This window comes from Eptatretus burgeri, chromosome 4 (genome assembly GCF_056783735.1).
Source record: "Eptatretus burgeri isolate ZD-2024b chromosome 4, Ebu_testis_v1, whole genome shotgun sequence".
Lineage (NCBI taxonomy): Eukaryota > Metazoa > Chordata > Myxini > Myxiniformes > Myxinidae > Eptatretus > Eptatretus burgeri.
The window spans coordinates 114,428,106-114,448,430 of record NC_140964.1 but is presented as its reverse complement, the minus strand read 5'-3'; the positions used below and the strand labels follow the sequence as shown (position 1 = coordinate 114,448,430).

Sequence of the window (20,325 nt, the reverse complement as noted above, 5' to 3'; positions counted from 1 at the left end):
TTTCGGGCACGATATAAGCGCTAACTAGTTTTCTAATCTGCGAGCATTAGTCGATGCGTGTTAAATAGCTCTAGGTGTTTTTTTCACAAAGACTGGATGAGTCACTGCCGGAACCTCTAAAAAAAATCGACATTCCTGCTCAAATCCGGTGCAGTCCATTTTTAGGCCTGATCATCCAGTTCATGAACGATATGGACAAAGTTCCCTCTTGGCCGACTCAAGATGGTAGGAACTTGGGGTCATTAAAGTAGAAGAACTGAGTATATAATTTCGGTGAAAGAGATGAATAACCGAGTATTTTCCTTGTAACAGTGAAAACACACATTCCCATTGAAGTATAAACCAAGAGTTAACCTCTTGATATTCCCCTCTGAACCCCTGCCTCAAAATCTATACTATAAGAGAGCCATTGGTCTGTCTGTGTCTGTCTGTGTCTGTGTCACCATTTTTCTCAGAGATGGCTGAACTGATCTTCGTCAAACTTTCAGTGTTTCATGAGTGAGTGCCAGTGAGTGTTTTAGGCAAAAGAAAATTTTGAAAAAAGTTCGTTTTTAAATTATTTTTTTCGAATAGCTTTATAATGCCGAAGCCTTTTTGATTAATGACAGTTATATTCAAGTACAAAAACATTTAGCCTGGTCTTGGCGTAGTGGTTAGGGTAGCGGCTTGGGATCCAAAAGGTCCTGAGTTCAAGCCCCGTTGGGCCACTGAATTAATACACCAGGGGGTTGACTCAGCCTGTCATCCTTCCGAGGTCGGCGAAGTGAGTACCAGTGTACTGGGCCCGGTGTATGCCCTGGTTAAAATAGGTGTACCATATCCCTGTGTGTCGTAAAAGGCGACCAGGGTTGCGTCAGGAAGGGCATCCGGCGTAAAAACTAAGCCGAATCACTATGCGGATCATACGGATGATCCACTGTCGTGACCCCTAACGGGAGCAGCCGAAAAAAGAAGAAGATATTCAAGCATAAAAACATATGAATAAATACAAAACAATTATCAGACGACAGACATTTAAATACAAATAAACCTCTTCTGGAAGTGGTCAAAGTTGGTGGTATATCTTCTTCTTCTTCTTCTTCTTCTTCTTGAACAACACCATATTTATAGATTGTGGTCAAATTTAACCCAAAAACATCAACGGTACATACACACCATCCATTCGAGGAACAACCTATAATTTCACTTCTAAGGTTACACTTTTGCAATGCCTCTTATCCAATAATCTACAGGCCACTTACAAAGTCCTGATAGCCCCTGCACAGAACCTTATAACGTATATTAATATAACGAACACACAAGAGGTACAAATGTAAACTATGAATACACCAAACTTTTATTGTCATAAAAACCAAATTATTTACATTAACATATATATATATATATAAAATATATATATATATATATATATATATATATATATATATATATATATATATATATATATATATATATATATATATATCATGGGGATGACATGGGGTGGCAGCGCACTGCTTAGGCCGAAGTCACATTTGCTATACAGCGAGGATACGGCGGCCGTACTCCCTCTGAATTGACAGAAACGTGCGATGGCTGCAGAGTTTCTGCGGTGGCCTCAGGGTGGCCATATGCCATTTAGCTATCTTTTACAGGCCGTAGGGGTCGCCATGGAATTATAATGCTGATTTATAACTTTTTTCATTTCTACGTTGGCTGTTGCAATTCGACAAGCCGAAAAAAAAAAACTGGTAAAAAATTTTTTAACCCACTCGTTACCGTCCGTCTGGCCGCACGTTCGCCTGAGGACCCCCCTGCAGTCGCCTTGCGGGCACCTTGAGCTACCTTGCGTCTGCCTTGAAAATTCTCTGGCCGCCGCAGGGCCCCCTTAAGGTCACCATGTGACATCAAATCAAAGACCGTACGGCACCCCACGTTTTCGGTCTCCACAATTTCTAAATACCCCGTGCGGCTCCCCGAAAAATAAAAACATATGTGACTGCTTCATTGTGTGACCGTGGAAATACTGCGGCCACCCTATAATTGCTAGTGGTTGTAGATTTTGGAGACGCCACAGCCGCCGTGGCAAATGTGACTTAGGCCTTACCCCACGTTAACCCCCATGCTGACCTTAGATCTTTATTACCCTCATTAACTCTTGTCTCTTAACATTATCATTTAACTCTGAACATTATCCTTGAATGGACTGAAAACTTTGATGGTTATCAATTGAACAATGGAAAAACAATATAGGACAATCTCAAAATGATATGTGTCTCAGGAGGTGGTCACGTAAGAGCATTTTGAGAAGTTTATCATTTCATTTCTGCTCACAAAGACACTTAAACCAAGAACCAAGTTCCAAGTTATTCTTTGTGAATATACTCGATGGAAATGAATGTTATAAGAAAATGAAGTTATTCCCTGAAGTAGAATGTGGACAAATATTCGTTGGTTTGCTCTTTGAGTGGAATGAAAAGATAAAAGGTCTGTGATTATGTTGGGGGGGGGAGGGGGAGAACTGCTTTCATCAGTAAGTCTCAATCTTTCATAGTCTCAATTTTACATTTGCTTGGATGGGAGGGAAGGGGATAGGTGGGGAGAAAATCCATCTCTTACTTTGAGCTTTTGGGGTTTGAGTCAGAAAGTTTTTCCCTTTTCCCCCATTCATTTGAATTGTTGTTCCAGAAACCCCATTTATCATCTACTCATATTCCAAGTGTTTGACCAGTTTGTAATATTGTCAAGGTCTGAGGAGAGAGAAGAGGCTGCTGCTTCTCTGTCAGAAGAATGAGAGATGTCACGGCAGAGACTGAAGTCATCAGCAAAGAGATAAAGAGGATTTTCCAGAGTCAATAAGACCATTGATCAAGATTAGGAATAGGATTGGGCCTCGAACACTGCCTTGGAGTACTCCAGCCTTGATAGAGAGAGGAGAACAAAGGGTTCCACTGACAGCCACACATTGGCTATGAGAGTGGAGGAAGTCAGAAATCCAAGAGTGGAGTTTGGCCTTTGATAGTTTGGAGAACAGGGCAGGATGCCAGACCGTATTGAAAGCTCAAGACAAGTCCCGAGAGATGGCCCTGATCTCATGTCTGATATTGAGAGCCTCCACCATTGTCGGGAGAGTAGAAGCAGCATGTCTGAGGTAGAGTGATCTGGTCTGAATCTGAATTGATGATCTGAGATGAGGCTGTTTGAGAAAAGCAATGATTTTATCTTAACTGTGATGATGGATTCCATGACCTTGATGATGATTGGAAGTAAGTTAACAGGTTTGTTGTGAAGGGGATCCGTTTTTGCACCTTTTCAATGTAATGCTATGATGTTGGCAGATTTCAAAGCATATGGAAGATGGGCAAATGATCGGGTAAAAATGGCAGAGAGAGGATGTGCAAGAACAGCAGAGTAGGTTTTTAGGACACATGAGCTGATGCCGTCCTCTCCTGTTGCCGAATCAGAGTCTAGGGTTGCCAGAAAATTCTCCACTGTCTCAGTTTCAAAAGACGCCTAGTCTAGGAGCAGTTCGGTAAGATTGGGAAGGATGAATACAGAGAGAGACAGAGGAGCTAGGGACACAAGAATTGGGAGTAAACACAGAATTGAGGCATTCAGTCTAATCAGGAGCGAAATAGGTTGTGGTGCCATTTGAAGTGAAGGAAGGGATGTAAGGGGAGCATAAACCAGACACATATTTAACTAGAAGGGCACTCAGTAGAGCGCATACCTCCGCTCCATAATGCCTGACACACGAGAACATATCTGGGCCAACACAGTTTTGAAATATCTTGTTAAATATCGTTTTTGGCCCGATCTCTCAATGGTGAAGAATCACTTTGAAAATTAAATAATTCTCGTATCCAGATCTGGATTCGGATCTTCACCAAAATCGAACCAATTCATTCTTGTCACACACCCAACGTGTCCACCAAGTATCATCAGAATCCGTCCACAACGTTTTGAGATATCGTGCTATATATCAGTTTAGCCCAATCAATGGTGAAGAATCACTTTAAAAATTATCAGATCCGGATTTGATCTTCATCAAAATTGAACCAATCCTTCCTTGTCACACACCCAACCTGCCCAACAAATTTCATCTGGATCTGTCCACAAATTTTTTGAGATATCCTGCACACAAACAAACAGACAGAGAGGGGTGAAAAACACAACCTCCTTCACCTTCAGTGGCGGAGATAACAAGGTGCCACCAGGTTTTAGGGGAGGGAGACGAGTTTGAAAGTGCATTCTTTCGGTTGTATCGATGTTGTTTTCTGGCTCTCCTGGGAGTGAACTTACACGTGTTGTGGGCTTTGTGGGATGATTTGAGGTTACCTTCGGTCAGATTTGCCTTCCAAGAGGAGAATGCAAGTTGTTTTCAGGCAACTGAAGATGAGATGGGATGAGTCTGTGCATAAGAGACAGCAGGTTTCTGTGGAAGGATTCCTCGGCTGAATTAATATCAGGGGCTGTAGATATTGAAGACCAGTTTTAAAGTACGATGACTGCTTGCAGTCCCTGCCAGTTTGCCTGAGTGAACTGCCAGACTTGCCAGCGCTCGAGTTTTTCAGTGCTATATTTGTGCCAGTAATAGTCAGAGCAATGTCACTAATAAAACAGAATCACACTGACAATTTTAAAACTGGAAACACTGGCAGGGAAAGAAGGGGGGGGGCAAATTAATTTTTGTGCCTGTTGTAATAATACCCCTTTGATCTGTCAGGTGTTAGTAAACAACATGTCAAGAACCTGGTGAGCTAAACGGGATCCGAAATAGTATAATATTTTCAGGTAACTTTGAAACATCTGGTTGTGTTTTCTTTTGTTGTTTGCTTTGCGATTGTTTCCCCCCCCCCCCTGCTGTCATTGATATTTTGAATGTTTTCAGCATTATTGATTTTATGTCTTTCTCTTGTATATCGAGTGGTCTGGTCTGTGATTCTGTCTGTTTGTCTGTTTGTATGCCAATCGCCTCCAGGTCACAATTTTAAACCATCCTTCCATTCATTGGGACCATAATCTGTACAGATCGTTGGTGCTGCCGAAGCAGTCTCCTTGGCTATTGGGCACAATCCTGGATGGGTCTTCACTCCGACATAGTATACCAGCAAGCTGGCACTCATTTTGCCGACCTCAGAAGGATGGCGGGCAGAGTCAACCCCACCTGGTATTAATTCAACAGCAAAGTGGAATTTGAACTCAGGATCCGAGGATCCCAAGTCCACCACTCTATCCATGAAGCCAACACCTGGCATAATTTTAAACTGATCTTCACAAAACTTCACGAAATGGTAGAGTTGGTCATAACCAAGAAGGCTATAGATTTTGAGGTCAAAAGGTCAAAAGCTAAACATCGGCCAAAGGTCAACGGCTTAAGTAATATCTCTAAAGTCCCCAATTTTCATCTGATTTACTTGAAATTTGAAGAGGATTTGCATATCAGGTCGCTGAATTCATCACCAATTATTTTGAAAGGTCAAACTTGTTTTCAGGATTTCACAAGTATCGTGCTGTGCATGACATCTTTCTTGTATTTTATACTAGCAAATACCACCCGACACTTCACTGATGGGATTATTAAGGAGGGGAAGAAAGAGGGGAGGGATAGCGGAGGGGGAGAGGAGGGAGGCAGAGGGGACAGAAAAAGAGTGAGGAGGGAGAGGAAATGGGGGAAGGAGAGAAGGGGGGGGGGGCGGGAGGAGGGGTGGGGGAGCGAGGAGTGGTGAGGAAGGGGAAAAGATCGAGGAAGGAGGGGTTGGGAGAGTAATGCCTCACCAAAGGTCACTATACACTCTGGGAGGGGGGGAGTAATACCTCACCAAAGGTCACTATACACTCTGGGAGGGGGAGGTGGGATCGAGGAGGATGGGGGAGAGAGGAGAGCGGTGGAGGGGAGGGGCTCGGGGATTTGGGAGGAGGTAAGTGTGAGGGGAGGGGTTCTCAACTTGCGTTTGATAGTGGGACTTGTGGAAAGGGGGAGGGGAGGGGAGGAGGGTGGTAGTACAGGATTGAATGAAATGGGGTACATTAAAATAGTACGTTAATACAGTACGCGGAGACCGCCTTGTCTTTCATCTTTTGGATTCTCTTTCTTCGGTTTTGGCTTTGATTTCCTTTCCTGAATTGTTCTATTTGTCCAGTTTCAATTCCCAATTGTTCTTTCTGGCATTCAACTCTGTTTCCATAGCGGCGTTTGATTTCTGTTGGAGCTCTGTGTCCTTTTATTCTGGAGTGTTGTTTGCTTGTATTCTCTCTGGAATGTGCAGTGCTGCAGAAAAACTTTGTATTGATGTCTTTTCAGGAGAATGTTGTCGGTATCATTTTCCCATGGCTTGGTTTGTTCTCCTTTCAAGAACTTTGGTCTGTTTTGTGTTTTTATTATATAAGAGTCATGGTATTTCCCTGAAGAATGTCGATGTCATCTCCTCTATTTTGTTGTCCACCTCTTCTGCTAGTCTGATACCTCCAACAAATATGATCACTTTGGCCTTGACTGCATCACTGAGATTAATAATATCCATCAGAGACAAAATTCATTTGTTTTACAAGTTGTTTTGAAATTATCTGTGATGGTGAGGCTGTTTTTTTTAACATATGGTGAAAATGGTCGGTCTAAGCTGCAGGGAAAAGTTTTTAAAATTGATCATTGTTTAGTTGTCGTAGGACTTGTGGTTTAAGGGTTTAGAGAATGTATGTATTGTGTTCACCAAAATTTGTTTGATTTTTGCCACAGATTTTACCTTTGGCAGTGGTGATATGGCCCTGCATAGTCGCCGTCATCATAGCAATTCTGCGTTCACAAGAAGAACGGATTTACGAACCAAACTGTAAGTGGAATAAGGTTGGCAACGTGAACCTTGGCATGATGTCATACAAAATAAACATTAATACAGCAAAAGCAATTTTTGTAAAATGGTTCTGAATTCCAAGCTAATTAATTCTAACAACAGTGTAGCTCAATGGGACGACGGGACTGAGTACAAACATGAAATGGATGCAGTTCTGTACTCAGTTAATGGTCAATGATGATCTTTTTCCAATGAAATTGTAAAGTCGTTATTTTTATTTTAAAGCCCCCTCCCTCACCCACACCATGTACACACACACACACACACACACACACACACACACACACACACACACACACACACACACACACACACACACACACACACACACACACACACACACACACACACACACACACACACACACACACACACACACACTTACAGACGTACTATTTAATCTTTACAACTTTTGATGCATGTTGAAAGTCCTTTCTCATTCAAAGACCACCAATCCGCACCCCCTTACCCCTCCCTCCACCCACCTCCAAATTTTCTCACGAAATGTTTACATTCGGACCATTACTCATTGCTCTAAAGGAGCTCAGCGTTACAATCGTTTGCTTTTTACTTATTCTTAATCATTGTTTCATAAGGGCATATTATTTTCCCTTCCACTTCACAAGAGCTAAACTAAAATCAAATGATGTAAAATGTAAAAATATTTAAAAAAAAGGTAAAAAATGTAAAAAAAATTTTGTTTTTAAACGACTTGTGTGACTTTAAATATAGGTAATTTTAAAATATAAAAAAGATGAGCAAAATCTTCTTTAACACTTCATTCTCTGCTATTCTTCAGGTGATTTTATTTTTTGATCATTTTATGAGGCTGACCATGTTCTCTCTCATGTTCTCACGTCATGTATGTCCTGCAGCGACATCAAGGACCTCAGCAGACATTATTGTATTTTCACAAGAATTATATGGACAAACCAGCACAGTACATGGAATTTGATCGCAGCATCTTCAGCGAAGTGCTCAGATGGGAACAAATAATCTGTTAGGAGTTTAAGCTGCTAAAGCTTGATTTCTGCATTTGGACTTATTCGCTGTGAACATGCACGTTATTATCGGTGCTGCCAATGCATTTGCCATTCTCTTGGCAAGTGTTATGCAGGGTGGTTTGTCTTTGTCTTCACAGCAGTCAGTCAGAGCAGCAATTTGGAATTTGTCCAAGGTACCGGTGATAACTCGCCTACTTTTTGCGAAAGATCCTGAGGGATCTTTAACATCCACCAATGACCAAAGATAACCTACGCAGGTCCTCTGGCTTAACATCCATCCAATGGATGGCACACACATTGATGCCTCGCCTGGCATGCGAAAGTCCAGGGTGACCATTTATAGTTGGGAATTGGTACATTCTCAGTTCTGTTGACTTAGTTTGTTTTTGTGAGGTATGAAGCTCTGTTGAAGATGCCAGGAAGGTTGAAAGCTGGATAAATTCACTTTCAATTATAGGTTCCAGATCGTTGGGATAGGAGTGGGCAAGAATTTCTGCGGCTTGCTTGAACTCATGGAGAGAGAGAAAGAGAGAGAGAGAGAGAGAGAGAGAGAGAGAGAGAGAGAGAGAGAGAGAGAGAGAGAGAGAGAGAGAGAGAGAGAGAGAGAGAGAGAGAGAGAGAGAGAGAGAGAGAGAGAGAGAGAGAGAGAGAGAGAGATGTCGAGAGAGATGTCGAGAGAGATGTCGAGAGAGATGTCGAGAGAGATGTCGAGAGAGATGTCGAGAGAGATGTCGAGAGAGATGTCGAGAGAGATGTCGAGAGAGATGTCGAGAGAGATGTCGAGAGAGATGTCGAGAGAGATGTCGAGAGAGATGTCGAGAGAGATGTCGAGAGAGATGTCGAGAGAGATGTCGAGAGAGATGTCGAGAGAGATGTCGAGAGAGATGTCGAGAGAGATGTCGAGAGAGATGTCGAGAGAGATGTCGAGAGAGATGTCGAGAGAGATGTCGAGAGAGATGTCGAGAGAGATGTCGAGAGAGATGTCGAGAGAGAGAGAGAGAGAGAGAGAGAGAGAGAGAGAGATATATATATATATATATATATATATATATATATATATATATATATATATATATATATATATATATATATATATAGAGAGAGAGAACGAGAACGAGAACGAAAACGAACGAACCTTGGACAGGAATCCAAACTTATCGTTGATTTCCTTGTATGTTTCAAGGCACTGATTAGCTGATCAATGATGACAAGGAACATGTCGGTCTTGAATTTCTCCTTGGGTGACTGCACAGCATCTTCAGCATCTCCATCGTCAAAAATAAAGTGCCTCAAGGATGATGGGAATAGACAGTGGACAGAACCATTTCAAAAGTGATAATATCAAAACTAGAGGGGGAGCACTCGGTAGAGTGCAAAACCTCCGCCGCCAATACTGCTGGGTCACTTAAGTGAACCTGATATCCTATTCATTGTAGGTCAAAACGGATCACTCTACTGAACCACGATTGAATAAACTAAACTGAATCGATCAGGTCAGGTCAGGTATGGGAACATGTGCCAGAACAGCACGTCGCTGCGTCCACTTTCCGCCGGTACTCCAGGGGCCTCCGTCTGGCCATCCCCCAGGCAGATGCCAGGCCCATCCCCATCTCCTTGAGATGATGGTCAACCTGCTGCAACCATGAGGCACGTGGTCGACCCACTGGCCTCCTCCACTCATGAGACTCCCTCGCTGAGAGAATCTGGTGAGCAGGATCAGAGTCAGGAAAACGAGCCACATGTCCACACAGCCGCAACTGACGCTCACGGACTATGCAGGTAACAAATCTCATCCGAGTCTCTCTCAGCAACCGCTCGTTGGACACAAAATCCGACCAGCGATAGCCAAGGATTCTCTGAAGAGACCTGGTACCAAAGGAATTAAGTCTCCATCTCAGATCCTTGGTCAGAGTCCAAGTCTCGCACCCATAGAGCAAGACTGGAAGTACCAAGGACCTGAAGACTCGGACTTTCGTCCTCCCGCACAGGTACCGGCAGCGCCACACCCCATGATCCAGTGAATCCATGACTCCCCAGGCCCGACCCAGACGTCTATTGACCTCTGACTCGCAGCCAGCAGAGACATGAATATCACTGCCAAGGTAAGTGAATCTCTCCACGACCTCAACATCCTCACCACAAACAGACACAGACAGGACAGCAGCATCCAAGATGTCACCGAAAGCCTGGATCTTAGTTTTGACCCAAGAAACCCGTAATCCCAACGGCTCCGACTCCTCATTCAGCACCTCGAGGGCCCCCAAGAGGATGTCTAAAGTCTCCGCAAAGATGACTGCATCATCTGCAAAGTCAAGGTCCGAGATCTTGACATTCCCAAATGACGCACCGCAACTTGATCTCTCCGACATCCTCCCTAGAATCCAGTCCATACAAGTGCTGAAAAGTGTGGGGGCCAGTACACACCCCTGACGAACTCCAGTAACAACTGGAAATAAGTCAGAGATGGTACCACCACACTTCACAGCACTCTCAGTACCAGAGTAGAGTTCAGACATCAGATCGATCAGTTTTAGTGGCACCCCACGAAGACCAAGAATCCTCCAAAGGACATCCCGATTCACTGAATCGAACGCTTTACAGAGATCAACATAGGCTGCAAGCAGCCCCTGCCGAAACTCTCGTCTGCATTCGGTGAGGACACGAAGTGCAAGGATACGGTCAATCGTTGACCTCTTTGGTGTAAAGCCTGACTGCTCTGGACGCTGGTGCTCAAGCAGATGGTGGCGAACCCTATCGAGAATTATCCGAGCAATGACCTTGCCCGGCACTGAGAACAGCGTCACCCCTCGGTAGTTGTTGCAGTCTTGGCGATCACCCTTCCCTTTCCAGAGAGGGACAACAAGGCCCCTCTTCCAGTCAGTTGGGATGATGCCTGTGTTCCAGGCAGAGCACAAAACTGCATGCAACGACACGAGTGCAGCATTTCCACCAGCCTTGAGAAGTTCGGCATGGATGCCACAGATCCCTGGAGCTTTTCCCCGTTTCAACTGGTTCACCGCAGCCCGTGTTTCCACAAGCGTAGGTGGACCACAGTTGATTCGAGGGTCAGCAACAGGGATTGTAACACCCTTGACGTCCAACTCGACAGTTGGGGGATCAGCCTGGTACAACCGCTCAAAGTAACCGGCCCAGCGGGCCTTCACTTCAGACTCCTCTGTCAAGAGCCTACCACTCTCTGCTCGAACTGTAGTGCTCCGAGGGATGGGCTTGGATGAACGTAATGCGCGAATTCCCCTGTAAGCGGGACGAGAATCACCTGTCCACAGGTGATGCTCTACCCCCTCACAGATTCCTCGCACATAGGCCTCCTTGTCCACCCTCAGTGCACGTACAGTTTTACGCCTCAGCTCCCTGAACAGCTCAGCTTTGCCATTCAGCCTGGCCCTGCGACTCTGGTCAATGGTATCCAGTGTCCCTTGAGAGACAAAATTCTTCTTTGCCCTGCGGTGAGCTCCAAGGCATCCACCGGCAACATCAAGGACGGTGGTCTTGAAGGCGCTCCACAACTCTTCAGGACCCCCCAAAGCACCCAGACCCCCAAGTGTCCACTCAGCCTGTTCGCAAACTCCTCAGCTACTCTCTCATCCCTGAGCTTGGCAACATCCAGCCTAGGCTGGGATGGTACCATTCTCCAGGATTTAAGGTGCAGCTTTAGAGTTGCTACAACAAGCCTGTGGTCAGTATTGAGGAACTGAGCACTCCGGTAGACCCTGCAGTTCTGGATCATCCTCCAACGACCATCAATGAGGACATGGTCAATCTCCTTTGCCACACCGCCAGCGTTGGAATACCAAGTCCAGCGATGAGCTTGTGGGCGCTAAATCGATGCGCATGTAGAAATGCCCAAAAAAAAAAATCGAAATTTTTTTGAAAAAAAGGTGCAAAATTTGTTTTTTTTCTCCAAATTTTGTTTTGGGGGGGGGGGGGTTGGAAATCACTTAAAACATGTAGAAATGCAAAAAAAAATTAAAATATTTTTCAAATAAAATCGAAATTTTTTTGAAAAAAAGTTGCAAGATTTTTTTTATTTTTCTCTAACAATGTTTTTTTGGTTGGAAATCACTTAAAACATGTAGCAATGTAAAAACAAAAATTCAAATATTTTTGAAAATGGCCACCATAGCGGCCATATTGGACTTTGGACTTTGGACCAAGTCCAAAATCTAATGGCATGATCCTTGGACCAGACCTAATCCCCCCACCAAGTTTTGTCGAAATCCATCGAGGAGTTTTTCCGTAATACTGTTCACAAACAAACAAACAAACAAACAAACAGAAAGGGGTGAAAACAGTTACCTCCGATCTTCGATGGCGGAGGTTAACAAACCCCAACTCAACAGAAACGAGTATTGAAACAATTTAATAGCATGGATGGATTTAATGTATCCCAAAATAACAAAATATGCAAAACATTAAGACTATTATTATTTAAAAAAATGATAATTGCATCAACATTTCCACATACGTGGTAATCCACATCGTGGACTGAACTAAAAGACAAGATTGAAGGGGTGGGGGGGGGGGAGGGGTATAGAATCTACAATAGGCCAAATTTAATAACATAGATGGATTTAATCCAAATCAAAATAACAAAATATATAAAACATTAAGCATTTTATAACTTAAAAATTGCAGAAACAAAAAAACACATTAAAAAACAAATAAAACATAGAGGGATTAAATCACAAAAAAAACAACCAAACAAGGTAGGAATGACAGCACATTACGATGCCACAATATGACACCACAATCCTCTTATGGATTAACATCACGACATCTTTTGACATATTGTGACATAGATTGTGGTGTCATATTGTGGCATCGTAATGTGGTGTCATTCTTACCTTGTCTGGTTTTTTTTTCTTCATTTTTTGAGATTTCATCCTTCTGTGGTTTTACATTTAAAATCTTTTTTTTTTTCTTGTTTATCGGTTAAACTCAAACAGTGGACACTATTTGGAAGTAATAGTAACTATTTCTTACAAAGTGACATGTCCCACACCTGCTCTCAGGTTACCTGCCACCTCAAAGCCTGCCCAGCTCTGGTTTCCTACCATTTGTGGAATCTTTGGTGTGCGACTGGAAACTTGAATGCGAGAATCAGCCTGAAGGAGTGCATACTCGTACTCACCGGCACACACGGTAGGCAGAGTGACATCCGACATGTATACAACCAATTATTTCACAAGAGAAGACGTTTGGGGAGGGGAGTGGAAGGATGTTCATGTAGACTTTATGCTTGTGATATCAGAGACACATGTGCAGTAATATTATTATGTACCTCGTGCATCCATTATTTACCAAAAGTTGATTACCAAACTTGTAACTTTTTCATGAGAAAAGTAACCGAAATCCATGCCTTAAAGATTAGTACCTGGCCCAGGTGTGAATGTTTTCCTGGAATTCTGTGTGAAAACAGCTTCCACGTGGTAATTCCTACTCTGCAGGTCTGCCGAGCGTCGAGAGAACGAGAACTTTCTGGAGGTGCTTCGAAGTTTTGGACAGCCATCAACCCTCACAAACGACACAAACAAATTGAAACACAGGATTCAAAAGCTCGTCGACTGTGAGTATAGTGATTGAAAATATCGTGACCGGCTTTTCATTTTTAGCTCACCTGGAACGTAGTTCCGGGGAGCTTATGGGATGACACGTCCATCTGTACATCTGTCCATCCACAAATGCTTGGAACTTCTTCTCTGAAACTATACATACAGTTTCGATGAAACTTTACCACAATGTTCATCACACTGTATGTACCAAAATTTTTTCATGGCATTAAAAAAAAGGCGGGCTCTAAGGGAGTCTACAGGGTGATGCCCCCCAAAATAGGTATTTGCTTTCTTCTGACACCACACGTGCAATTCTGATGAAACTTGACCACAACCTTCATCACCCATGATGTACCAAAGTTTGTTCATGGCATTAAAAAAACAAGAACCAAGGGTATTTACTTTCTTCTCCATTCTATGTTTTGTGGGTCATCCATGCCTACCAGAGGTTTCCTCGTTGTCTTATCCAGCCACTACCACGTGAGCACCCAGGAGTACTGCTCCTATATTTATTCAATCCTACGGTGAATGAGATATTCTGTCTGTGAGGATTCTGATTCTGATGTTCCATACTCTGTTACAGAGCGTCCGTGCTGCCGAAGCAGTTTCTGGGCAAGGGTTATACTGGGTGGTTTGCCATTGCTTTCCCATTTGTATTTAGGACAGGAATTTGGATTTTGTTCACAGTGCTGCCGATTTCTCGCCAACTCTTAGTGAAGGACACCATGGGAACTTTAACATCCACCGAGTAACGCCGGTAGACGGGCCATCCGTTTAAAGTCCATCCGATGGACGGCACACACATTAATGCATCATCCTCCCTGTGAAACACTGGGATGGTAGTTTTTAGCTGTGTCAGGATTTGAAAGCAGGTCAGGCAGCTCAGAGGCGAGTGTGCATACCTCAATGCCGCCCTGCCAGCCCAGCTTCCGGTGCAAGTTAGGGAAATAACTTGTAATTTGGCCAGGGTACCAGCACATGACAATGACCTATTCTTTTCAGAGGTCTAAATACTGTGGTATCTTCTTAACATCCGAAATTGAATCCTTACAGACATCAAATCTGAGATCTATGGAAGTGGCTGGGCTTCTTATCCATAATTTTGCCAAAGTATTGTGTATTCATTTTTGTGCTGATGTTTCAGAATTGCTTGAAAGTGTGCTAAAAATGTCACCTGTTAACTTAGCATTTGAATAGAGAAAAAAAAACAACATCTATGAAACTATGAAAACTTTCAAGTTTTGAATTGATTGACCTAAATATGAGGTTGTCACTGAAAACACGTTTTACTCATCACATCAGTTTCTGAATGTCAGAACTGAGAAAGGAAGTGACATTTTCATGACCTTGTTGTTGTATTTGATGAATTTGGATTCAAAATCATGATTATAATCCACAAGTTATATTAGTGAAGATATAATTTTGTGAAGATTTATAAGCACCGTGATCAAATGATCATTTGTTTGTCAGCTTTTGAACAGCATCCTCTGAATACAAGCTCTATGGAAGAGCTCACACAGTTCATCAGACACGTCCACCAGACTTTCTCTCGGACAAGCAAACAAAATCCCGAGGTGAGACAAGTGACTCATTCGTGCACTATATTCCCCCCTCTCCCAATCATCCATCAATCCATTGGGACCACACTCTGTGCAAAGCATTGGTGCTGCCTAAGCAGACTCCTTGGCTATTGGACACAATCCTGGACGTGTCACCACTCCGCCACAGTACACCAGCATGCTCTCACTCATTTTGCTGACCTTCGGAAGGATGACAGGCAGAGTTCACCCCACCTGGTATTAATTCAACAGCTGGGTGGGGTTTGAACTCAGGATCATACGATCCCAAGCCCACCACCCGAACCATTAAGCCAACACCAGGCATTCTCCCAAGCATGGCCCCGTTGGATGTCCTATGCGATATACAGACATGACAGAAGTAAATAAACACCATGATTTTCAAAGAATTTATTGACTGAACATTTGATCCATTTTAATACATACACTAGTATTTGGTAGACTTGCCATTTGCAGATTTCAACGTTTTTACTCTTTCAGGCAAATAACTAACGAGTTCCGAAATTTTCTCTTGTGGGATTTCTGCCCAGGCTTCATGAAAAAGTTTAAGAAACTCTGCCCGTGATTTTGGTTTCCTGGAATTTTTTTCCACGCAGCTCAATCCAATGTGGCCCAGAGGTGTTCAATGGGATTCATGTCAGGAGACTGACTTGGCCATGGAAGTCGCTTGATCCCATTTCTGTCCTGCCATTCTTTGGTCTTTTTGCAGTGTGGCATGGAGCTCCATCTTCCATGAACAGAGTGTTGTTTTTGACTTTCTGACAAGTGGAGAAGACAGAATGATATAAATGTGTATCATCGAGTTGATGTTACCGACACACTCCACAAGCTCTGACCGACCAGTGCTCCAGATTGCTCCCCACACCATCACTGAAAAACCACCGTGTTTGACAGTTGGCTGCAATCGGTTCAAAGAGAACTCTTGACTGGGAAGTCTCCAGACCCATACGTGTCCACTGTCAAGAAAATTGAGCAAATTGGACTCATCTGAAAAAATGACAGGTTGACAAAACTCCAAGGGTCTGTTTGCCATCTCGTTAGCCCACTTCTTTCTCCTTTGAATGTTGACTGGTCAAATAAGAGGTTTTCTCCTAACTGCTCTCCCATAGTAGCCCAGTTTATGAAAGTACTGCACGGCAGTTCTTGAGCTAACAGGGACCTCCTCTGCAACATCTGCTGTTTGCAATGGGGAGTTTTCTCAATGGGCCGCTTGACTGCTCATTTAAATCGTTCTGAGGGCCCAGATCAACTAGAACGGGAAGCTGTGGATTCCTTGCCTTCGCTAGTGAATTGTACAATCACCAGATTGACCGTAGAAAGCAGAATGCAAAGGTTCTGAGCAATCTGATGTTGGCTGATTCCACATTCCAAATGGCCAACAATTCGTCCCCTTTGAAAATAGGAAAGTTTGTGTGCTTCCTTTGTTTGCGGCAAAGTTAATTGTCGTACAAGACCCAAGAACTCGTTACTGCAAAGAAATACTCGAATATTAGTACAAATCACTGAGTAAAACTGCGTTATACAGATGAAATGAAGAAATTTAAGGTGTCTATTTACTTCTGTCATATATATATATATATATATATATATTTTTTATGATAATACCAAGCTTGCACACTAAAAACTCGGCTCGCCGTCACACGATCCCTATGAAATTGCTGTGGCACTTAGCGGACATTCTGACAATGCTTGGGAAGTCTTGGCGTTCCATAGTACCACTTGCATTTTGCACAATGTGTATTTTTGTCATTCCCCGTGTACGGTCTGTCGTCTGCTACCAGCTATGTTGTACTGCTATCCCGTGCATGTGCACGGGTATCGCAAGTATATATATATATATATATATATATATATATATATATATATATATATATATATATATATATATATATATATATATATATATATATATATATATATATATATATATATATATTGTTGCGGCCATGGGTACCGAGATACCCGGTTGTCCTCGGTAGAGCCGGACCTGGGGCCACCGCTCACAATTAACATTGTGGTATGGCGGGTTTTTTTTTGTATACCTTGTCGAGGTTCATGTGAGAGCGAACACACAACGCACAGCAAGGGGGCATGAGACAAGAGGGGCGGGAGTGGGAGGGACAAAACAGTGGGGAACAGACACATGAGGAGATCTGTGGAAGGGAGAGGGATGGGATGGGGAACATGGGGAAGAGAAGATGGACATTACAGGGATTTTCAGGAAGGAAAGCAGGGAAATTGAAGGAAGTGGGCTTGGGTGGATTATCGGGGGTAGAAAAGATCGAGGATTTGGATGGGGGATGATAAGAGGTGGTGGTGAACAGCTGTTTTGAAAGCCTGGAGGGAAGAATGGGAAAGAATAGAGTGAGGGAGTTTATTTCAAAGGCGGCAAAAAAGAGGAATGAAAGAGTGAAGGTGAGCAGTGATTCGTGATTTTGGTGGTTTCACCAGAAGGGGGTTGTTGGCGGACCTTGAGCGCCCTGTGGAAATGTGGTAGGGACAAATCGCAGAGAGAGCAGGGGGGCGAGACCGGAGAGGAGATGGTAGAAGAGAGAAAGACCACCGACCAACCTGCGGTGATTGAGTGAGAGGCCCAAAGACTCAGCTTCATTGCGGGAGATGCCGATGATCCGAAATGCCCTGGTTTCTACAGCGTGAAGCCGAGAAAGGTGGGAGGCAGGAGCACCAGCCCAGAGGGGAGAGCTGTACTCCATCAGGCTACGGACAAAAGCTTTGGAAGTGGTCAGGAGCTCAAGAGGGCCGAGGAAGGACTTTGCATGACGGAGGATTCCCAGTTGGCAACTGGCTTTGGAGGCGAGGTTGGAAATGTGACTTTCCCAGGAAAGGTCATGGCAGATAGTGAGACCCAGAAGCTTGAAAGAAAAGAAAAGAAAGAAAAGGTTGTGGGTTGTTTTAGAACCACAAACGCCACCCAGTCAACCACGAGTTCCAGTGTCCACCATCTAATTATTGCGTTTACCTTGAGGTCACGTGGTTACCTGATCGGGGAGCGCGCCCTCGGCAAAGCACCAATGTTATCTGATTAGATTTTAATTAGGGCGGCCGAGTGTTTTGACCGCTGGTGCGTGCCAACCATTTTTTGTCAAATCTGTGGTAATTACCTCCCAGTCTGTCTTGGTTTGGACAATGCTCGACCAATGGAAGGAAAGGACAAACATGGGCATGTTGGAAATCGACAAATGATTTATTAATAATAAAATAAATAAATACAAAGAACTTTTTCTTTGCTGAGGTAAATAAAGAATAAATTTCAAAGCAAAATTAATAAAAATGCCAGGAAAGAGACAAAGAGCAGATGCTTATCGGGGATTGACTTATTTACAGCGAAACACAGACAAGGGTACCCAACAGATCATTGGGGGGGGGGGGGGAGAATCGTCTCACTCACCAGAAAGTAGTCGTCTGTGAAGTGAGAATGTCCTGAAATGTGTGCGTGCGTGTCACGTCCATTGCCAGCACCCAGCCTTACCGTGCACCCTCTCGTGAACAGCGCTGAATGCAGTCGACGTCTGGAGTGCACCGAGATCGTCTGTCGCGGGTTTAGACCCTGGTATTGTTGGTGACCGACCCATGCCTCACTTGTTGGCGGCACTGCTCACACCCACACGCGCACCACATGCTCGCTTCCTTCTCCTCTTTTGCGCACTTACACCCGCTTCTTGCTCGCTTCTCAACCTTACTTCTCGTTCTCTTCTCCCTCCCTGGCTTTCTTTCGCCCCATTTTCTTTTGCTCCGCTTTCTTTCTTTCGCCTCCGCTTTCTTTCTTTCGCCTCCGCTTTTATCTCCCCTCAGAATGGACCTCCATTCATTTTATACCTGCGGGCCGTCTAGGCGGCGCAGTGTCCACCCCAAGCTCACCCCGCCCCACTTGCGCATGGTTACCATGACGACCCGTGCGCTCTCAAAAAAGGCGGGTGTCGGAGTTCATGAAAAAAAGCTGCTGAGGAAAAATGAGGGCGGGCTTCAGAGCTCGTGAAAGAACGTTGCTGAGGAAAAATGAGGGCGGGCTTCAGAGCTTGTGAAAGAATGTTGCTGAGGAAAAATGAGGGCGGGCTTCAGAGCTCGTGAAAGAACGTTGCTGAGGAAAAATGAGGGCGGGCTTCAGAGCTTGTGAAAGAATGTTGCTGAGGAAAAATGAGCGCGGGCTTCAGAGCTTGTGAAAGAAATGTGTGTGAACCTGTCTGTCGTAAAGAAAAAAAGCTTCCCATAAGAGAGGGGATCTATCCTTTACCCTTGTCAATGCATCACATTTAAGATCCCATTAGACATGGGGATGGGGCGAATCTGAACATGTATTTAAGGAAATAACTGTCTGAAGACCTGGATTTGTGGATGCATTCATCAGACCGGATTCTGAAATCCGCAACAAAATATATATATATATATATATATATATATATATATATATATATATATATATATATATATATATATATATATATCATCATCATCACACCATTTTAAAACCTTTTTCCCTGAGCAGGGGTGAGCTTTTTGCAGGCTCCGATCATGGTACCCTTTCCTGTGGCAAAGTTTTTTTTTTTACGGCCGGATGCCCCTCCTCATGCCAACCCTTCAGTCGCCTTCAACAGGCAGGGATAATTACCAGTCTGCTGGTGCTCATTTCGCTGACCTCGAAAGGATGACAGGCTGAGTCAGCCCCCCTGATGTTAATTCAGTGGCCAGCAGGGCTTGAACTCAGGACCCAGAGGATCCCAAGTCACCACCCCAACCACTAAGCCAACACCAGGCACATATATGTATATACAGACACATATATATATATATATGTATATATATATATATATATATACATATATATCTTCGATGTATTTATACTGAAGGACCAATTTTGTGCTCCTCCTGGCGGTCGCGTCACGTTTTTCTTGGTACTGTGACCTGGACTGAAAGAAACTTCGTACCTGTAAGAGTGCATCGCACATAGTGACAATAGTCAACTTTCAACTCTGAAGCAGAATAAACACTTTTCGTTTTACATTCGTTTACATGGCGACATGTGAGGTCACCGCTGAGAGGGTCAGGACGTCATGACATCATCGGTCATTCGCTGACGTCATTACGTCTGTCGTCGACAGACCATTACCGCTGAGAGGTGTAATTCCACTCCTCGAAAATAGCGTCTGCAATGTAAAACCCTCTTCTGCTCATGCTGACTACCTCAGAATGTGAATTTGACACAAAAAAATGTAAGAAACATTGTATCTTCTATATATTAAGACTGAAGGACCAATTTTGTGCTCTTCCTAGCGGTCGCATCAGGTTTTTCTCGGTACTGTGATCTGGACTGAAAGAAACTTCG

General features: G+C 43.7%; 1 protein-coding gene across 1 annotated transcript in view; it reads left to right on the top strand.

The window, feature by feature from the left end:
* Window positions 1-20,325, top strand: part of LOC147028925 (uncharacterized) — a 245,031-nt gene that overhangs the window by 19,208 nt on the left and 205,498 nt on the right. The window contains exons 3-6 of the mRNA XM_085879809.1: window positions 6,716-6,809; window positions 12,868-12,997; window positions 13,303-13,421; window positions 14,878-14,981. Coding sequence (XP_085735935.1) covers window positions 6,716-6,809; window positions 12,868-12,997; window positions 13,303-13,421; window positions 14,878-14,981 — 447 coding nt within the window. The remainder of the gene's footprint in view (window positions 1-6,715; window positions 6,810-12,867; window positions 12,998-13,302; window positions 13,422-14,877; window positions 14,982-20,325) is intronic.